The 17,379-nt window shown below is 42.4% G+C and overlaps 1 protein-coding gene across 1 annotated transcript in view; it reads right to left on the bottom strand.

Annotated features, from left to right (window-relative positions):
• ace (angiotensin I converting enzyme (peptidyl-dipeptidase A) 1) overlaps positions 1 to 16,195 on the bottom strand; it is a 16,815-nt gene extending 620 nt beyond the window's left edge. Inside the window, exons 1-24 of the mRNA XM_070926776.1 lie at positions 15,832 to 16,195; positions 12,217 to 12,384; positions 12,012 to 12,099; positions 10,993 to 11,136; positions 10,666 to 10,857; positions 9,661 to 9,758; positions 9,326 to 9,495; positions 8,893 to 9,116; positions 8,584 to 8,728; positions 8,086 to 8,184; positions 7,210 to 7,332; positions 6,908 to 7,113; positions 6,311 to 6,447; positions 5,799 to 5,957; positions 4,700 to 4,787; positions 4,435 to 4,578; positions 3,907 to 4,098; positions 3,366 to 3,463; positions 2,731 to 2,903; positions 2,009 to 2,232; positions 1,763 to 1,907; positions 1,505 to 1,603; positions 1,155 to 1,277; positions 648 to 844 (exon numbers count right to left, since the gene is read on the bottom strand). Of these exons, the coding sequence (XP_070782877.1) occupies positions 648 to 844; positions 1,155 to 1,277; positions 1,505 to 1,603; positions 1,763 to 1,907; positions 2,009 to 2,232; positions 2,731 to 2,903; positions 3,366 to 3,463; positions 3,907 to 4,098; positions 4,435 to 4,578; positions 4,700 to 4,787; positions 5,799 to 5,957; positions 6,311 to 6,447; positions 6,908 to 7,113; positions 7,210 to 7,332; positions 8,086 to 8,184; positions 8,584 to 8,728; positions 8,893 to 9,116; positions 9,326 to 9,495; positions 9,661 to 9,758; positions 10,666 to 10,857; positions 10,993 to 11,136; positions 12,012 to 12,099; positions 12,217 to 12,384; positions 15,832 to 16,065 (3,670 nt within the window). The 5' untranslated portion in view covers positions 16,066 to 16,195. The remainder of the gene's footprint in view (positions 1 to 647; positions 845 to 1,154; positions 1,278 to 1,504; positions 1,604 to 1,762; positions 1,908 to 2,008; positions 2,233 to 2,730; positions 2,904 to 3,365; positions 3,464 to 3,906; positions 4,099 to 4,434; positions 4,579 to 4,699; positions 4,788 to 5,798; positions 5,958 to 6,310; positions 6,448 to 6,907; positions 7,114 to 7,209; positions 7,333 to 8,085; positions 8,185 to 8,583; positions 8,729 to 8,892; positions 9,117 to 9,325; positions 9,496 to 9,660; positions 9,759 to 10,665; positions 10,858 to 10,992; positions 11,137 to 12,011; positions 12,100 to 12,216; positions 12,385 to 15,831) is intronic.
• Between the last annotated feature and the right edge of the window lie 1,184 nt (positions 16,196 to 17,379).

Raw genomic sequence — 17,379 nt, 5'->3', positions numbered from 1 at the left:
AAGAAAGTGAAGCTGTAAAACTTGCTGCCTTCCAAAAGTGGAAAAGAAAATATTACTCTTCCTACCAACAGATGGCGCACATCAACAGCCCTAAATCTAAATAAATCGTAAAAAAATAAGTTATTAGATCGGTTGCGCACGTTGTGACCTTTATGCCACATAATACTAATCAAAAACTTTCTCCCTTTCGACACAGTGTAGTCTGAAGAAACACAGTCACTTTCTTGTACCTCCTTTATATTCTTTCCATGCTCTGTTATTCATTTTTAAATTCAATTTAAATTCTGCATTTCTGTCTTGATCACAACAGCTGTGTTCTCTTTTCCCCCACTATCTCTCTCTCTAGCTTTCTTTTTCACTCTGTTGCTAAGTATCTCATCAATCTAATCTGTACGCGTCCTGTCAGCAGGATCTCATCAGTAAAACAAGACGAGCATGAGATTGATTTAACTATAAGCTGTAGCAGAGGAGAAAGACTAAATGAATGCCTCTGTGTGAGGACATAGCGCCATTTTTTCTGGGAAGGAGTTCAAAAAACATTTGGCTTAGAGATTGGAAAACTTGCAATATGCTTGCTTACATGCATGCGCTTTTATTGATGTTTCTGTGGAAGCATCAAAGTATGTGGATGCATGAATGTTTCGGACACGTACTTGAACTTGAAGGTTTCCAGTCGTACTCGGGCCACCCGCGAACATCATTGTTCTTGTTGTTCTCTTCCTCCAGCCAGCGAATGAGAGGTTGGAAATACTGCATGAGTGGCTGTGCGCTCATTTTGGGCTGGCCGGTGATCATGGCCATAGCCTCGGGCCAGGGCTTACTGAAGCCCAGCTTCATCACATCACTGCAAACATTAACACAGGTCAGAGAGGAGGGTCAGACGAGACGAGGATCAGTAGCAGTGCAGTGTCTTCTCGAGATTATTACACACACATGGCATGAAGCATGTTTTCACCAGATGCCTGCAATGACTATATACTAAAATCAGCGTTAGCGCCACAATCATGTCTGTTGTTTTTAATTGCTAATTACATTTAGGTTTTTCATGTCACAAATGCACCATGGAATATGGATGATACCTAAAGGGTATTTTCTGTGGAAACACTATTACTGGTTGTATATCATCCTGGGTATGTGTAGGTGTGTGTACTAACCCCATCAGCTTCCCAGCCTCTTTAGATTTGTAGATATCGCAGGTGTGAAGAGGCCCAACATGCTTGGCAGCCAGACACAGGGCCTTGTGGAACTGAAACTGGATGATGAAGCTGACGAAGTACCTGATTGAAGATCATCAAACATGTGCTGTCATGCTTTAACGCCAGCAGAAAAACACAGCAAAACACAAAACAAACTGGCAATGTCACGTGAGTTAAAGCACATTGTGTTCTACGGCGTATTTATCTGATGTATCCATAATTCAATGGAGTGTGTTGAAGCCGTCATCAATCTACCTATGCTCAGTTATCAGGTGCCCTGTTTGTTCGGCCAAATTGTGAATATTTACCTGACGTAGGGCACGTTAGCAGGGATGTGGAACTTTGCACCTGGGTCAAAGTCATCCTCAGTACGGGTTACAGGTGGACACAGTCCCTGGTACTTCATTCTGAAATGCAATAAAGTATAATCTAGTTTTTATTTTACAAATACAATAAAGTATTACACAATCAATCTACTACTTAGTGATGAACCATTATTTAATAATTCATTTTTCTAGATGATAAACATTGCACTTTGTAATTGTAGAAGTGCTGGTGAACTTTACCTGAGGTTCCACCATTCCTTATTGTAGTCAGTCAGCGGGATGCGTCCGTCAAACACTTTCCATCTCCACTGATCCATCAGGTAGCCGAAAGGTAGGAAGGCGATCTTGTCAAGTGCCATGCTCATCAAGAAGTTGATATCACTCTCTAGAGGAAAGTACAGAAACACAGAAATCATGAGCTGAACACTGTTATAACATCACATGCATTTACAGAAGTATATGATACTCACGGTCATGGCCACTCACCCTGGTCGTTTACAACATTTTCCAGGAGGCCGATGTTCTGCAGGTGTTTGGGCGTGGACACGGACAGGGCTAGCACATCGCCGATGGCCTCATGGAAGCCGGGGTTGGCTCCATCGCGGAAGGACACAGGCTGGTCTTTGTACTGCAGGAAGTACTGGACGTGGCCCATCTCATGGTGCACCGTGATCAGGTCATCCATAGTCACAACAGTGCACTGTTTGATCCTGGAGACACAGACAAGGCCATAATTACAGCAAAGTGTCTATAAATATTACATCTTCCTGGCTTCCATCTACTCAATGGCTGAAATGTTGTCGTTAAATCTGGGAATTTGGTTAGATAGCAGTATGTCGGTCCTCTCTGGCAGCAGAAGAGAACTATTGACTATCATTTTTGTTATGAAGCTGCCTCAGTATATCACATCTCTTCTCGAATTTTAAACTAGTGTTCACTTGACCAGATCCCTGATCTAACTCCTTTCAGCATCCATCATATAAACTGAATGAATTTCAAAGGACTTGAATGCCTAAATTTTATTTTGGGCCTTTTAATTGAGTATCTGATGCTGTATGTATGTGCTTGTCTTATTTCTTCTGCTGTACTCAGGTCTAAAGTTGGCAAGTTTTGAATGTGTATTAATATTTCCGTTTTAAAATTAGGCAAGACCATCACGCTGCCAAAAGCACTGATGATAGCCTTCCAATCAAATTTTCTTTTTTTACCTGAAGTCTTTCCGGTTATAGAAGTCCCATGCAGAGGCGTGGCACACCACCTGCTGTCCATCAGACGGCTTCTCCAGCATGGATTTGTTCCAGAACTCCTCTGGCATTGGCAGCAGACCCAGTGAGGTGAAAAATCTGTCAGATTCCTCAAACATTCTTTTGGCGTTCCAGCCCTGAACGAGGAAAAGAAGCATATCAGCGAAGATGTGGATGCATTTGTGCGTCTATACAAACAGTTTTGCAGGAAATTAGATATTCAACATTTGGAAAAACCAACAGCTACTTTTATAAAAATAGATGACGGCACAAATTGTAAACAAATTCCAGTTCTAAAAGTATGGGAGATTACATATTTGTTCCCCTTGAAAATATGTACACAGTATATTCATGTCAGGATGACTGCTGCTTTTTGCTGTTTTTACTCAGTGCTATGTATGTCTCCTCAATCTGCTTGATCCTCCACTTTGGACCACATCCAAGTCATATTTTCACTGAAACAAACTGATTCTAAAGCTGCAGGGCGAGTGGTGGAATAGTGCAAGTGAGTGTGTGTTCTTTGCGTGTCCATGTGTATTCATGTGTGCAACAGTGATCTTTACGCCACAGCTGGTTTTCATTGGTGTTCCCTCACTCACCTGTGCCACCATTGCTGGAGTAGCATCAACCTGCGTGGCACCTGGGTAGGGCATGACCAAATCCATTATGCCAGACCACGTCTGCGCCCACATGTTGCCTGAAAGGACAGAAGACAGCATTCATATATCATATATTTAAAAAGTTATGGGGGCCAAGTCCTCCTCTGCTCTGCCAGCGTTAAACCAAGTGGGATTTGTGACTGTGAGTCAGTCCAATCCCTAACCATGTGGAACTGTCACACGCAATCTCATGCTTGACGCCTCTGAAAGCAAATTAAATCCCATCTAAATCCGAGCACATCTTCAGCCAACAACAGAATATCAATGGGGTACGCTTCCACATAAAAGGAGACTTTGGGCTTGAGTGTTAGGATCCTTTAAATTCCATAGAGAAATACTGACTGAAGTGTGGTTTTGGCCTTTGACCTTATAGCCTTCACTCCTGAAAGCCTGGTATAATCAAAACAAGATTTCTGAAGGCAGTGTACAACCAGTGTAGCTTTATCATACCCAATCTCAAAAGTTCCCTCTTATTACTCACCCAGCAGATGAGCAGGAATAGGTCCCTTCAGGTTGATACGCTCGGGGCCGTACTTTTTGTACAGAGCTCTGCGAACGTAGGCATGCACATTCTGATAGAGAGGCTCCAGCTCCTTCCACAGAGACTCCAGGTCCTCCTCGAAGGTAGGGGTTTCATACAGGGAGCGCCAGAAGGCCCCATTGTCAGAGTGACCTACAGACAGTACCAGGGATAAAAACACTCGTCAGTGAGGTGTATTTAAGTCTGTAAAGAAGGCAATGCAGAGTTTTATGCAAACGTGTCTGAAGCAAGAAGGTAAGAAAGGGAATCAGCATATTTCCAGAATTGTGGACATTTGCCATTGTTAGTAAGAACCGATGGAACTGTTTCAGATGTGGTTCTTTCTTATCTTTGACTTCAGAACAGCCCTCGCTCTGAAAAATGAAATTCTCAAACTGCTATCTTGCTCTCCAGGGCCCACCATCTTTTTTCAAAGAGAGATTGGGGGGAATCTCAAGGAGGATATAAAATTACTCCTTAAGGTCATACCATTGAGTGTAGCAGCTTTGTTGGCCAGTTCAACGTATCTCTTGTAATCCTTGCGAAGAACTTTTCCAGCAGAATCTCTCCATCCTTTCCAGGCAAACAGCAATTCGTCATAATCTCTGGACTCTGCCATGATTTTCTGGAGATCTGACACAACAACAGCACATTCTGTTAATACTCTAAGTTTACCTAATGTGTACTGTACAATGCCATTAACTATCTGGAGTCAAACTCTTCATGTTATGATTGGTGTATTCCATAGTCTTACCTGGATCCAGCGGATGGCACGTCCGGTTTTCTCTGCAGACCTCAGCCACACTGTACTTGGTCTCCATGTTGGACAGGAGGGTGTTGTACTGAAAAGGTAAAGGCATCCACCAAACATTAGGTGCCACTGAAACCATCAGCAATTATCTGTTTTTCAATGTTTGGTAATGTGAAATGTGCCATCTTTCTAAAGGGTGCTCAGGTGGAGGGGAGAGGGTATAAAATGTAGGAGACACAAGTGGCCATTCCACCACATTCACGTTGGACTGACTGGGTTTCATCTCAACAGGCAGCAACGAGGCTACGTTTCTTTAATCATCAGAGCAGCCAAAGTTGAAGAAGGAGCTTTAATTAAACTATAAATGAGAAAAATATACCAGATAGCATTAATGATCTTGCAAAGTCTGCAGGCTAAGGTTAGCAAATTTAATTAGCGAGACAGTCTCTATGGTCTGAACTTTGCTTTAAATGTTTGGTGAATGAAGCTAGCATAAATAACTTATTAGCTACCTCCTCCCTTGTAGATGCTCTCGGAGCAACAGCATTGTGAGATGCGTGCAGTATGAAGAAGTGCCTCAGATTACATAATGAGAGAGAGAGTTTTGTCAGGCTCGATGATTTGGTTTGATGTGCGATTAGTCTGAGTGTGCTTTCAGCTGATAGAGGTGGCGGACTGAGAGCTTTGATGGAAAATGCATCATGTTAATGTGCTTAAAATTCTTCAGAGAAAAAACAGCAGTCTCTTATGATCCTTTATACAGTTTATACAGTGAAGTTTTGCCTGTATAAACTGCAGGCATCTGAGTTTATCATGTAAAGCATCTGGCATATGTCCAGTGTCTGTTATATTTTAATGGTAAACAGCAGGAATAACTAATTTTGCTAACGTTACCAGTGCGAGGGAACCTGAGTGCTGTTAACCCGCGCTGCCTGTTGATGGTCTGGGACACACAGTTCATGTTTCACTACCTGTAAGATCTATAGATTCTTCCAATTATTTTCTAGAAAGAGCAACTGTGGCTTTCTCACTGTTATCCAACTCAACCAATAAAACAATGTATGAATAAACATTTGTAAAACTGAAACTTTTTCCTCCACACCTCTTCCAGTTGTGCCGAGGGCAGTGCGGCCCTCTCGATGTCGCTGAGTTTTTTGATGATGCGTTTGACCGAGCCATCCTGGAAGTCAGTGGTGTCGTACTGACGGGCCTTCTGTCCGTACTTCAGGGTGTGAGCTGACATCTCCAGGTTCTTCTCAAGCTAGAGAGGAATAATGAATACTCTTTAATTCTTATATTTTTACATTAAGTGTCAGTGGAAGCAGGGTGATTGGATGGATGGAAGGATGGAGGTTAAAAATGCACAGATAGGTATAAAGGTATTTAAGTAGATAGACAGAAACATGCATACATGGGCTGATTAGTGACTCACTGATTCAATCAATTATTGATTCATTGACACATTTTTTGATGAAGCAATTATTTTATTGATTCCTGGATTTATGCACAAAATCAACAGAAGATGCAACAGTCCTTTGCATTTGATTGATGACAGATGGTGCTTGAACAATGTTAAGGTGATCTCAGTGGAGTCGGTCAGTCAGAGGGTCTCACCATCGCCTTCTTATTGGCTTCGTTGATGTCGGTGTTGTACTTCCAGGAGGCCTCAGTGTAGGCGTTCCACACCCCCTCCGCTGTGCTGTTGTACTCGTCCAGAAATTTCTTTGCATCAAGCTCATCTGTGTTCTTGTCTAAACAAGGAGAAGGACAAGTCAGCGGAAACTTACTGTAACTAAAGATCCATGTAATTAGGTCTGAAAAATACTATCACATTTGAGCAAAATTACGACGTGTGAATCATGATTAGAATGTGGCTTTTCATTTTTTTAGGCGTTTTCTTCAAATGGGAAAGAAAACTGTACTTTTCTGTTTGTATGCATGCAGAGAAAATCTTGGAACAGGCTGTGAGACATGTAACAAAAGCAGCCGTTTGCACTACATCCTTCCTGCACAGCCACCATTTCTTAGTTACATCCTAGAGAAAAAAAACTACCATTTTTAGCCCATCTTCACTTTCTTACATACTGATGTATTTAGAATGCAGCTTTACCTCTTATGTTGTATTTTTTCCAACCAGATAATATTATTCTGCTGTGTGTTCACCATTCATTTTGTGCAGTGCTCTTAGGTGTGATCAGAGTCCTCCCTTACCAATATCCTCAGGATAGCCCTCGGGAATGGGTGGGACCCAGTTGAAGTCAGGCCATCCCAAGGTCTCATTCACATTTTGTTTTTCCAGCCACTTAATAATGGGGTCAAAGTATTTCATCAGTGAGTTGGCATCCAACTTGTTGGTGCCTATAGCTTCCTGGAGCACCTCAGGCCAAGGTTTGGAAGAGCCAGCCTCAAGAATTGTCCTGGAGGTGGTGGAATGAACTTGTATTACTCCATCACTGCTTCACATTAGTCATGTTCTGTGTTATGAAAAATGGAGGCCCAATCAATTCACTTACTTTAAAATGGCCCCGGCTTCTGCGGAGCGGTAGATGTCACATGTGTGCAGAGGACCCGTGTGGTTGGCTGCCTCGCACAGTTTTTCATGAAGCTGGAACTGCAGGATGAAGCTGACAAAATACCTGCAGGGGAAAGAATTGCTTTGTCATCTCTTCAGTGATTAACTGATTAGGGTTGCAACAGCTAAGTAGCTGAAATTAGTTTAAATGGCTAATAAAAGAATAATAAGACTATTAAAAATCTTTCATACTTTAATACTCTGACTAGAATGCTACAAAACTAAAAATGGCCCCTAAGTTTAGATAATGAGAACGCTTGTGTTTCAACAACTACTACACAAAATGTGTTTGTCTGTTTAAGTAACTGTGTTTGACTAACTGTCACTCCCCACATTGTTACAGAAACCAGATGGGGTCAGAGAGGCTTTTCTTCTAGAGCCGCCTGCCTCTGCAACAAGCTTCCTGCTAGTGCAGCGTTATTGTATTGTTTAAAACTACACTCAAGTGCCAGTAATTCAGTCCAGATTACAGCACACAATACCTTAATTCCCAGCACACCAGCCATTCTTGCATGTTCATTCACTTTACCTTATTCGCATATTTCCCAGTGCAGTATGTGCAGGCACGTACACACACACTCATCATGATTGTGCACTAAAAAAGCCTTGGTCCCATTTTATGGAATTTTAAAGCTGGTATATCTTTGGTGTTCTTTGCTTTAAGCATTTTGTGACAAGTCTATTAGTAAAGCGTTAATCAGACAGCTAGGATATTACTAAATACATGTCCTGAAAATATCAATAACCCAAGCTGATTGTCTTTATCTTGCCTGTGTGTAAATTATTACATAGTGGTGTGGATGGAACAGGATGCTACCTGATATATGGCGTGTTTCCAGGGATGTGGTATTTTGCTCCGGGATCAAAGTGCTCCTCTGTACGTCTGGTGGGTGGGCAGATGCCTTGATACTTTGTCCTTTAAAATCAAATAAGAGACGGGTTACATAACGAAAATTACATCTGGAAAGTTATTCAGCCTGCTGTATAATGATTGTTTTTTTCTTATTTGTTCAATTTTATGCATCCAAGTGTCAGCTGGGCAGGTGTGCTTTTTTTCCAATACACCTCACGTCACACAAACACACACATTTTTGTGAATGCCTGCCAGTACAACAACAGTCTTCACAATGGAAAACAGCTAGCCTGACTCTGTCCAGAGGCAGTAACTGATGACATTTCCATTCTTTGCGCTAAGATAGGCTAAGCTAACCAGCTACTAACAGTAGCTTCACACTTACTGCACAGACATGAGAGTGGTATCGATTTTTACGTGAAATACCTTGTGAGCATATACAGCCTGTGTATAAAACCCTACCTGAGGTACCACCAGTCAGAGTTGTATCGCTCTGGAGGTGTGTGTCCACTGAACACACCCCACCTCCACTGGTCGATGAGGTAGCCAAAGGGAAGGAAGGCAATCTTCTCCAGAGCCATCTTTAACAGGTAGTTGGTATCAGTTTCTGGAGAAACACAAAGCAGCATTTAACTTTTTAATTTGTTGATAAATCAGATATTTAGGAATTCATCTAATTGCCTAATGTGGGCAACTAATCCACATCTGTTCTGTGGGAGGGTATTTCAGTGGCTTGGATTTTATTTATGTCTATCTTAGTCTCTTCTTTACCATTGTCAGAGGTCACGGTCTCCAGCAGATTGATGGTTTTCAGATGCTTGGGTGTGGAAACGGAGAGAGACAAAACATCACCAATAGCCTCGTGAAAACCAGGGTTGGCTCCGCGACGGTAGCCCACAGGCTGGTCCTTGTACTGCAGGTAATACTGGACGTGCCCCATCTCATGGTGTACAGTGAAGAGCTGCTCCATTGTTACTGTGGTGCACTGCTTGATCCTAAACAGGATGAAACATCAATATAACTGATCATTTGTCAAGTTTATCAACAAGATTAGTATTCAGTGAATGGTATTAACTGAAGGTTAATTCCTTAAACATTGACAGAGCAGTCCATGAGTATTAGGGCTGTTTGTGTTGAATCTGCACACCAACACATTTGACACTATCTATGACGTTAAAGTTGTAATTAAATTAATTAATTTTACCTGAAGTCTTTGCGGTTGTAAAAGTCCCAGGCAGACGCATGGCACACCACCTCTCGACCCTCAGGCTTCACCAGCATGGATCCCTCCCAGAACTCGTCAGGCATCTTCTCTAAACCCAGAGACGTGAAGAACTCCTCGGCCACGCGAAACATGTGCGTGGCATTATAGCCCTGTGAAGAGGATCAATCACACGAGTCACAATTCAGCTCAGTGCTATAAGCAACTATATTCACCCAAAAACAGAGAAAAAGTTCTGATGTGTTACTGTCTGCAAGAAATATTTTTATTGTCCTACAATCCATCTCAGTGGCACAAAATCTTTCCCCCATACGTACTTGTTTGACCATTTCATCGGTCACATCCAAGTTGGGTTTGTCAGGAAATGGGATCATCATACCATAAATATTGTTCCAGGTCTGGGCCCACATATTTCCTGAGGGTGAGGAAGAAAACACACTTAAGCAACAATTCTGACTTGTTAGAGGATACTCTGCTCAGAGGCACTGTAGGAAATGCCTCATTTACAGTAACGAGATAAGCACACAAAATGACTTGGTGGCCATGGTGGGTCTGCATCTTAATACTCTGAGCTTGTATTGTCCATGGAATGTGTGATTACATCTTAGATGATTTTCCAAGCCTTTATGAAATAATGACTGTTTGTGTTCAGGGGATGTACGAAAATTATTGAGTGAGGTGGCCACACTGCAAAAGTACAGCTTCTCTCTATCTTTGAAACAAGAGGTGCTAAATGAACAGTTATTACCACGGTAACTGAATAAGCGAATGGGGGACAGCTGAGGGGCTTCAGCACTGTAATGTTTTTGTTTCATCATTAGCAGAACGGGTTGAGTTGTGCTTTACATGCATTATATATAGGAATGGGTTTATTTAGCTGATATTTGTCTAATGATAACATAGAATTAACATTATTTTCACATTGTTTTTATTTTAGCTTTTGCAGCTGTAGCAGAGCCCCCCAGGGAAGAGCAAAACACCTTTTTCCTTGTAGCAAAAGTAAAAATTAGTTAGGACAGAGTTAATGAATGTCACAGTGAAGTGACAAAATATGTACCGAAATGGCAGAATGTATCCATGGCACACACACGGCCTGTTTTTCATCAAACTATTTTGATGTAACTATTCAACTTTACAGTGAGTTTGGAAGAAAATGAAATCAAAGAGAGGCCAAAGACATAACCCCCGACCCCCACCCCCCCATTTCTGACCTTACCTCACCCATAATAATTTTCATACAGTTCCTTATGTCATGCAGCACATGCTCATGGCTCTTGTCAGCACATAGCGTATGTTAGCAACATCAAAATGTTCTGTTGTACCTAGCAGGTGGGCAGGGATTGGTCCTTTAAGGTTGATGTACTTGGGACCATACTGGTTGTAGAGCTTGCGGCGCACAAAGGCATGCAGGTTCTGGTAGAGGGGTTCAATGGTCCTGTAGAGTTTCTCTATATCCTGCTCAAAGGTCTCAGACTCATACCAAGAGCGCCAGTCAGCTCCAGTGTCCGCAAATCCTTAACAGGGCAAAATGTTAATGTTCCTTTACTCTCCTTTTCTGTTTTCTCTCCTTCTCCGTTACGTCATTCTCATTATTTGTAGCATTATGGATCTTGTGTACTCCATGTCAAAGATCAAGGGGAAGTTCTTACCATCAGCTTGATAGGCTTTGTTGCTGAGCTCCACAAACTTGGGATAGTACTGCTTGAGAGGTACACCTGATGCATTGTGCCAGCCCTCCCAGACGTACAGCAGCCTCTTGTAGCTCCTGGAGTTGGCCATGATATCCGTGAGTTCTGCAAAATGTCCAACACACCGTCAGTAATAAAGAAAAGGACGGAATGTGAAGGAAGGGTGATGCTGACGTAATGTGGTGCACAAACAAAACATATAACTCAAACGTTTTTCCTAAAACAATCAGGATGTATTGGCTTCATGCTCTCTCCGCAGGAAAAGGCCAGAACAGACACATTATGCAAGAGGTTAGCTTTGAGTTATGACAACTCGGTGATATTCTGAGCATTTATCTTACATGTATTTTCAAAATGCCAGAAAGAGGAAATGAAGGTGAAGAAAAGGATACAGTTGAAGACCACAGGAGATTTTGAAATACAGTTGACAGCCTGTTTGTTATTATAATGACACTGTGTTTTTTTGTGGGATGTACCATGTACTTTGAATAACCCCGTTCCACCTTTGATTGTTTCCAAGATTAAGAAGCCAATAATCATTAAGGGCACTGCACCTTTGCACCTTAACTGTTTACGAATATTCATTTTAAGTAGAAATCATAGTTTTCGCTCGCTTGACGTACTGTGTGTGTTGGCAAGAATTTCTCACAATTACGTTTGGCAGTTGTTGCTGACAAAACACAGAGCCATTGTTCACAATACATTCCGGCAGCGTTAAAAGCTACTGACATGCTGTTTCTATAGCTTTTTCCTCAACACTCATGGGCACATCGATAACACTTCCTTTGGAGACCTCTCTGAAGTAATTTGCCCATCCTGTTACCTAACCACTCACAACTGTTTCTCTTTCTGTTGTTGTTTGTCTCATATTCCTCAACATTGCTCCGTTCCCGTTTCTTTCAAATAACACCAAAACATCTGTATTGTATACTTAATGCATTCTGGGCCTCAATCTGAGCCTTCTGTCTATATTTACTCACCAGGTTCCAGGCTCCAGCTTATGTTTGGCTCTGGATGCACCTTGGCTGTTGAATAAATATTGTCCATGGTGCTGAGGATTGTGTTGTACTGGAGATAAAGAAAAAGGAGATTGGAAGTCAGTTTTTGCACTGATACAATGACAAAAACATGATCACAAGGACTCACAGCAAATTCCCTGTTAGAAAATATGAAACAGAAACAAACCTCCTCTCTTTCATTCTGGGGCAGGTTGGCAGCTCCCAGTATCATAATCTTGTCCATCAGCTTCTTGTCAGGGTTAGAGAGAGAGTTGAGAACCTCACGAGAGAAGACCTGCTTGGCCTTTGACCCCCATGCTGCAGAGAAGGCCTGCTCTTCAAGGGATGCCTTTACCTAAAGGTGAGAGGAGGAGGTGAATGATCTCTTCATTTCTGCAATTACTCAGCAGCAACTATCTAAAAAGTGTTTTCACGACCAAGCAAGGTCCACAGAGAAGACATGAAGAAAGTTTTTTTCCTGCGTAGTCAGTTTTTATTTTGCCATATCGATGTGATAGAAGGTGGGCAGCAGGGAGAGCACTGGGACATGGTGGAGACCAGCTCAGTGTGGCCAAGATGAGGGAGGAACTGATGGTGGACATGAAGATACTGATACAGGGGTGGACTTGATGATTTGCGGCAAACAAAACTGAGGTAAATCTACTTTTTGAGAAATCTCAGTTTCTTCGATATGATATATAGTTTGTCATTACACATACAATCTTTTCTGTAGCAGTGTTTTGGCACAGTGACATCAGAGCATGAAGCAAAAAGACCTCGTAAGCTCTTCGGGTCTTGGGGTTCAGTCTGACTCTGACTTATCCAGCCAGACATTTCCTGGTACAAGTGGCCACATTTTCATATCAGTATCAGATTTCTGCCTCTCCTTTATAGTTGAAGATTTACATTAGAATAACTGTTATAACACACACCCTCATGTTATATAATGTAGACTGTGTGTATAATATATTTATTAGGCAAAATGTATTTATCAATTTGTCCAATTTTACATATCTAAGAGTTTGGCTTTCTTGACAATGACCAATATGGCCTCATAGAGCCGCTAACATGGCTGTACACTCTTTGCTATTCAACCTGTATACCTACAGCATGTCCTCATCTGTGACTTGATATGTTGCTTGACAGCTGCACCAACACATCTTCCCTCTGGGATCAATAAAGCGCTCTATCTGTCTATTGGGAGCAAGGACAGAACAGCAAAATAACCTACAGTTCAAGGATGGTATTTAAAAAAAAAATGCCTTTGTCGCTCACGTACACATGCTCATATATGGCCTCAATGAATCTCAGGAGCTTTTCTTTATGGCACTCTGGAAGGTCATGGACGCACTGGAGGCGTTCTCAGCATACAATGACAGAATGGATGGAGTCAAGGCTGCTGTGGGAACATTGCGTGGATAGTATATGTGCTACAGCACTATGTGTCCCATATATTTGCCTGATTTTAGTCTCATTTTATTGTGCAAACCCTGTACTTTCTGTCAAGTTAACGCTAAGAAGTGCAAATCACACTGTAAATTGAGCTACTTCAGTCACACGTGAGAAAATAGAAAATACCCGCACACACACTAATGTTGATGTAACCACAGAGCAATCAGTTAGTGCTCACAGCTCACTAGTTGCTCAACACATCCTGATAAAACGGACAGAACAGGAGCTTCACTCCAGTCATGTTTTCATTAAAGCCTTTCTTATCTGTCTTTCTCCCAGCCTTCACTAAAATAACAGGAGGCTGCAGGAGGGAAAACTGGTGACAGTGAGCTGAAGTATTAACTCTGACCTTTGTGCTCTTCCTCTCCATCTCTGTCTTTTTCTCAATCGTTTTTTTCCAGCGTGCCTACAACCCATCCATCCACCCAGATAATCACATTCTCAACCAAAGAAACACAGTAAAGATAAGGCTGAAAAGCTTTTTTTCTAATTTCCCTCAGGTTGTTTTCTGTTAAACAAGCTGCAATGAGTGAAGAGGCAAAGTGTTACAGTAACTCCTCCATTAACAAATATTCAAACTTCACACTAATTTATATATGTTTATATATATTTAAATATGTGTGCACAAGGGATAACTGAACTTGAATCCAACACTTCTGTGAGCGTTTCCTTTCCAAAATGAGATACCACATTTAGCTTTTCAGGTCAATACAATCCAAGTTAATATCTAGGTGAAGAATTATTTGAAGATTTTGCTTGGGTGAAAAGATGTTTCAAAAATGGAGTTTATATTTCAAAAGTTGCATGAAAAAGCTGGCAGTATGTAGTGTGAGTGAGCCTCAGGTCTGATTGTGACACTTGAAGGCAACCAGTATTTCATTCTGGGGTTCAAAGGACATCAGTCATTGATATCCACTCTCATCGCTTTTTATTCAGCATGATTAGGAGCTTGTGAACTGATCCTCATTCTGTTTGATTCTGTTTGATCCTCTGCACGTCTAAAAATCGACCAAATCACCCTCACCTCTGAAGCTGCAAGGGCCAAGGAGGAAGTGTGTGTGGGTGTGTGTGTGTGTGTGTGTGTGTGTGTGTGTGCATGTTGGCTTTGTTTGCATGAGTGGAGAATTTAATTTGCCAGTTTATTGTAATAATTTGAATGTAATGGATTTACAGGGAAGCATGTGGTAAGTGGAATGCCAACATTACAGCCTTTCTGTCAGGCTGAGTTGCTGTGCTCCCCCTGGCTGCCAGATCAGATGGAGCTCAGTGCTCTGATCCACTTTGATCCCATCTTTGAACTGTCCAGAAAATAAAATCCTGCTCATACAAGGCGACTTCAAGCCTGCTCATCTTTCACCTTACATGCCGGACACACTCTGGAGAGCAGAACACATTCTGCAGCCTGACCCTGTTGACATTGGTGTGGCGGGGGCCGCATCTACACCTGTTCAATGTGAGAGGAGACCGCCGTTCAAAGTCTGGATAGTGTACGGAAATCCTGTTGTGACAGCTGTCCAAGCACACACAGAAAAAAAAGACCAGAGGCTTTGCCCTGAGGTTTCATGAGTTAGAATATGACTGAGTAAGCTTGTATTATTCGGCCATGAATACAAGTATGTTGACTCTTGTGCCCGAAGGCGAGTCAACACTCCTTCACACCTCTACAGTTTCATTGGCTCCTGCAACCTCCCGCCTAGCTGTATTTTTCTCCTGCTTTTTTGCCGGTATCCTGTCTCCCTCGTCTTCAGTGTTTATGCAAATGTTTCTCAGGCATATGGTGAGATGAAACTGCGAAACCACTGCAATCTGCTATTGATGTAATGTCTCATAGCTGGCCTCTAAAAAGCCCCATTCTGAAATTCCTGCTAAGGTAATGCATTTTATTGGCTGCTAATATTGCCCTCATTAGCATAAACACTATTAGTGTGTATAAAACTGCAGCCTGTAGCGGGTGTGTCCATCTGGAGCAGAAAATGACATAAAACAGGCAGTTAAACAAATAAATAGGCAACATAATAGCACGCAAGACCCCCTGGAAATTCATTCAAAACTTGAAGACGCTCACACCGCAGGCTTTCAGATCTGTTTTATATTTCCAGTAACACACAAGCTGAGTTGGCTGCATTGGGAGGAAACTGAGCCTGTAATTCTGGAGAGAGATGAATAGGGGTGATCTCCAAGTCAAGCAGGGCTCAGCTTCACAGAAACCCTTGACCATGCATGCATTTGTGGTGACGAGGTGCCAGTACTGGCAAGAACTGATCTAAATGGGCCAATTTCATACCAGCGTGAGATAAAGGTTCAGCTAACATGTCACCTTCTAAGCTCAAGGCTCCAGGAGTTATCCTACCTGAAGCTCGGAGTTTTGTTCCGTTATGTTGGTGTTGTACTTCCAGCTGGCAGAGACGCTGAAGAACAACACCTCTTCAGCAGTGCTGTTGTAGTCGCTGAGGAACCTTAATGCATCGTCTGTGTTGTTTGTATATTCCCCTGGCTGCCAGCTTTCTGGCAGAGCCTCAGAGAGTCCCAAGACTGGCAGCAGCAGCAGCACTGTCCACAGAAACCTGTCCACACCAATGCCCATGGCTCGCCTCCACCGAAGAAAGAATGGAAGAGAAAAACTGTGAAGTGAAAGAGTTGGGAGCTAAAAATACACTTGCTCCAATGAAGTGAGAGTACACCTTTCCCCTGGAGCTGTTGTCTCATCCACTCCTTCTCTGCGCTCCGTCTTAGTCTCCCAGCCTGGCTGCTGGTGAAATGCACAAAAGCCAAAGCAAGCTTCTTTTTAAGTGCCAGTTTAACCCAGCCCACACTTCTCTGCAGCCTTCCCTCTTACCACTTTACAGCACTGGACATATTTCCCCCCCAGTTCCCCTCTCCACGACTATCTTTTCTCCCTCCCTTCTTTTACTGTTTTTCAGCCTTGCAGGATTCGGATGGTTGGCAGAATCTTTGATCAGATCCAAGTTTCTATAACTGCAGGAGATGAGAGATAAGATTTGACACACCAGTGCAGTGTGCCTGCCTGCAGAGTGACGGATCCTCAATAACCAGCACTAGAGTGTCTGGGAGGGACTCCACATACTTTGCTCTCAGTTCCCTCCTTCAGCTTAGTGACAACAGAGGGAGGGGGAGTTATAAAGACAGGGGGAATGAAAGAGCGAGGGGACAGGGGAATGAAACAGGAGGGGGGGGGGGTGACTGGATTGAAGGCTGAGGGCTGAAAAGGCTGTAAGAGATTAGCAGAAAAGGTGAGACAGAGGCACAAAACGATGAAAGGGGCTCACCTTGAATAGTGCCTTTTATACAGGGAGTTTTGCGCTTTCTCTGTCTCATCAGAGGAAAGAAAACGTGTATCAAATTATTATAAATGTAGAGTGTATTTTCTCATGCAGTCAGCACTTAACTGATTCCCACACTAAATTTAGAGAGTACCTCATTATTGATGAAAAGTCTGCAACCCTCCGAAATGTATTTTTTGACAGGTCTTTTTTAAGGAGGTTCACATCTGTCAAGCAGTGGAGGGATTTTCAAGCTGTCACTATTGGCATTATTATAGTAAAAATCCAAAGTGTATAGTCCCACTGTACTGTAGCACGTAATAAGTCCCTTTTCATTGGCTGTTGCACAGCAACTGTCAGTGCAAATAGCGCAGCTTATGTCAGTCACCGTCTGACAGTGTGTGCACATTCAGATTAGTGCTGGAATATTCATTAAAGTAAAGGGGAAAATATTCCTCTGAGCTGTTTATTTCCTCCACTTGAGGGAATAGGAAACACGTGTGCACTTTCTTGCCGTAATTACTGAGTAAACAAACCAAATTCACTGAGTAGTTTCTAATCCCAAATCGAGCTGTTACACTATCTCATCCTCCTGGAATCCTCTGAGAGCACAGTTT

The sequence above is a fragment of the Enoplosus armatus genome, chromosome 20 (assembly GCF_043641665.1).
Source record: "Enoplosus armatus isolate fEnoArm2 chromosome 20, fEnoArm2.hap1, whole genome shotgun sequence".
Classification (NCBI taxonomy): domain Eukaryota; kingdom Metazoa; phylum Chordata; class Actinopteri; order Centrarchiformes; family Enoplosidae; genus Enoplosus; species Enoplosus armatus.
Note: the sequence above shows the minus strand (reverse complement) of the source record. Positions and strands in the feature narration are given on the sequence as shown.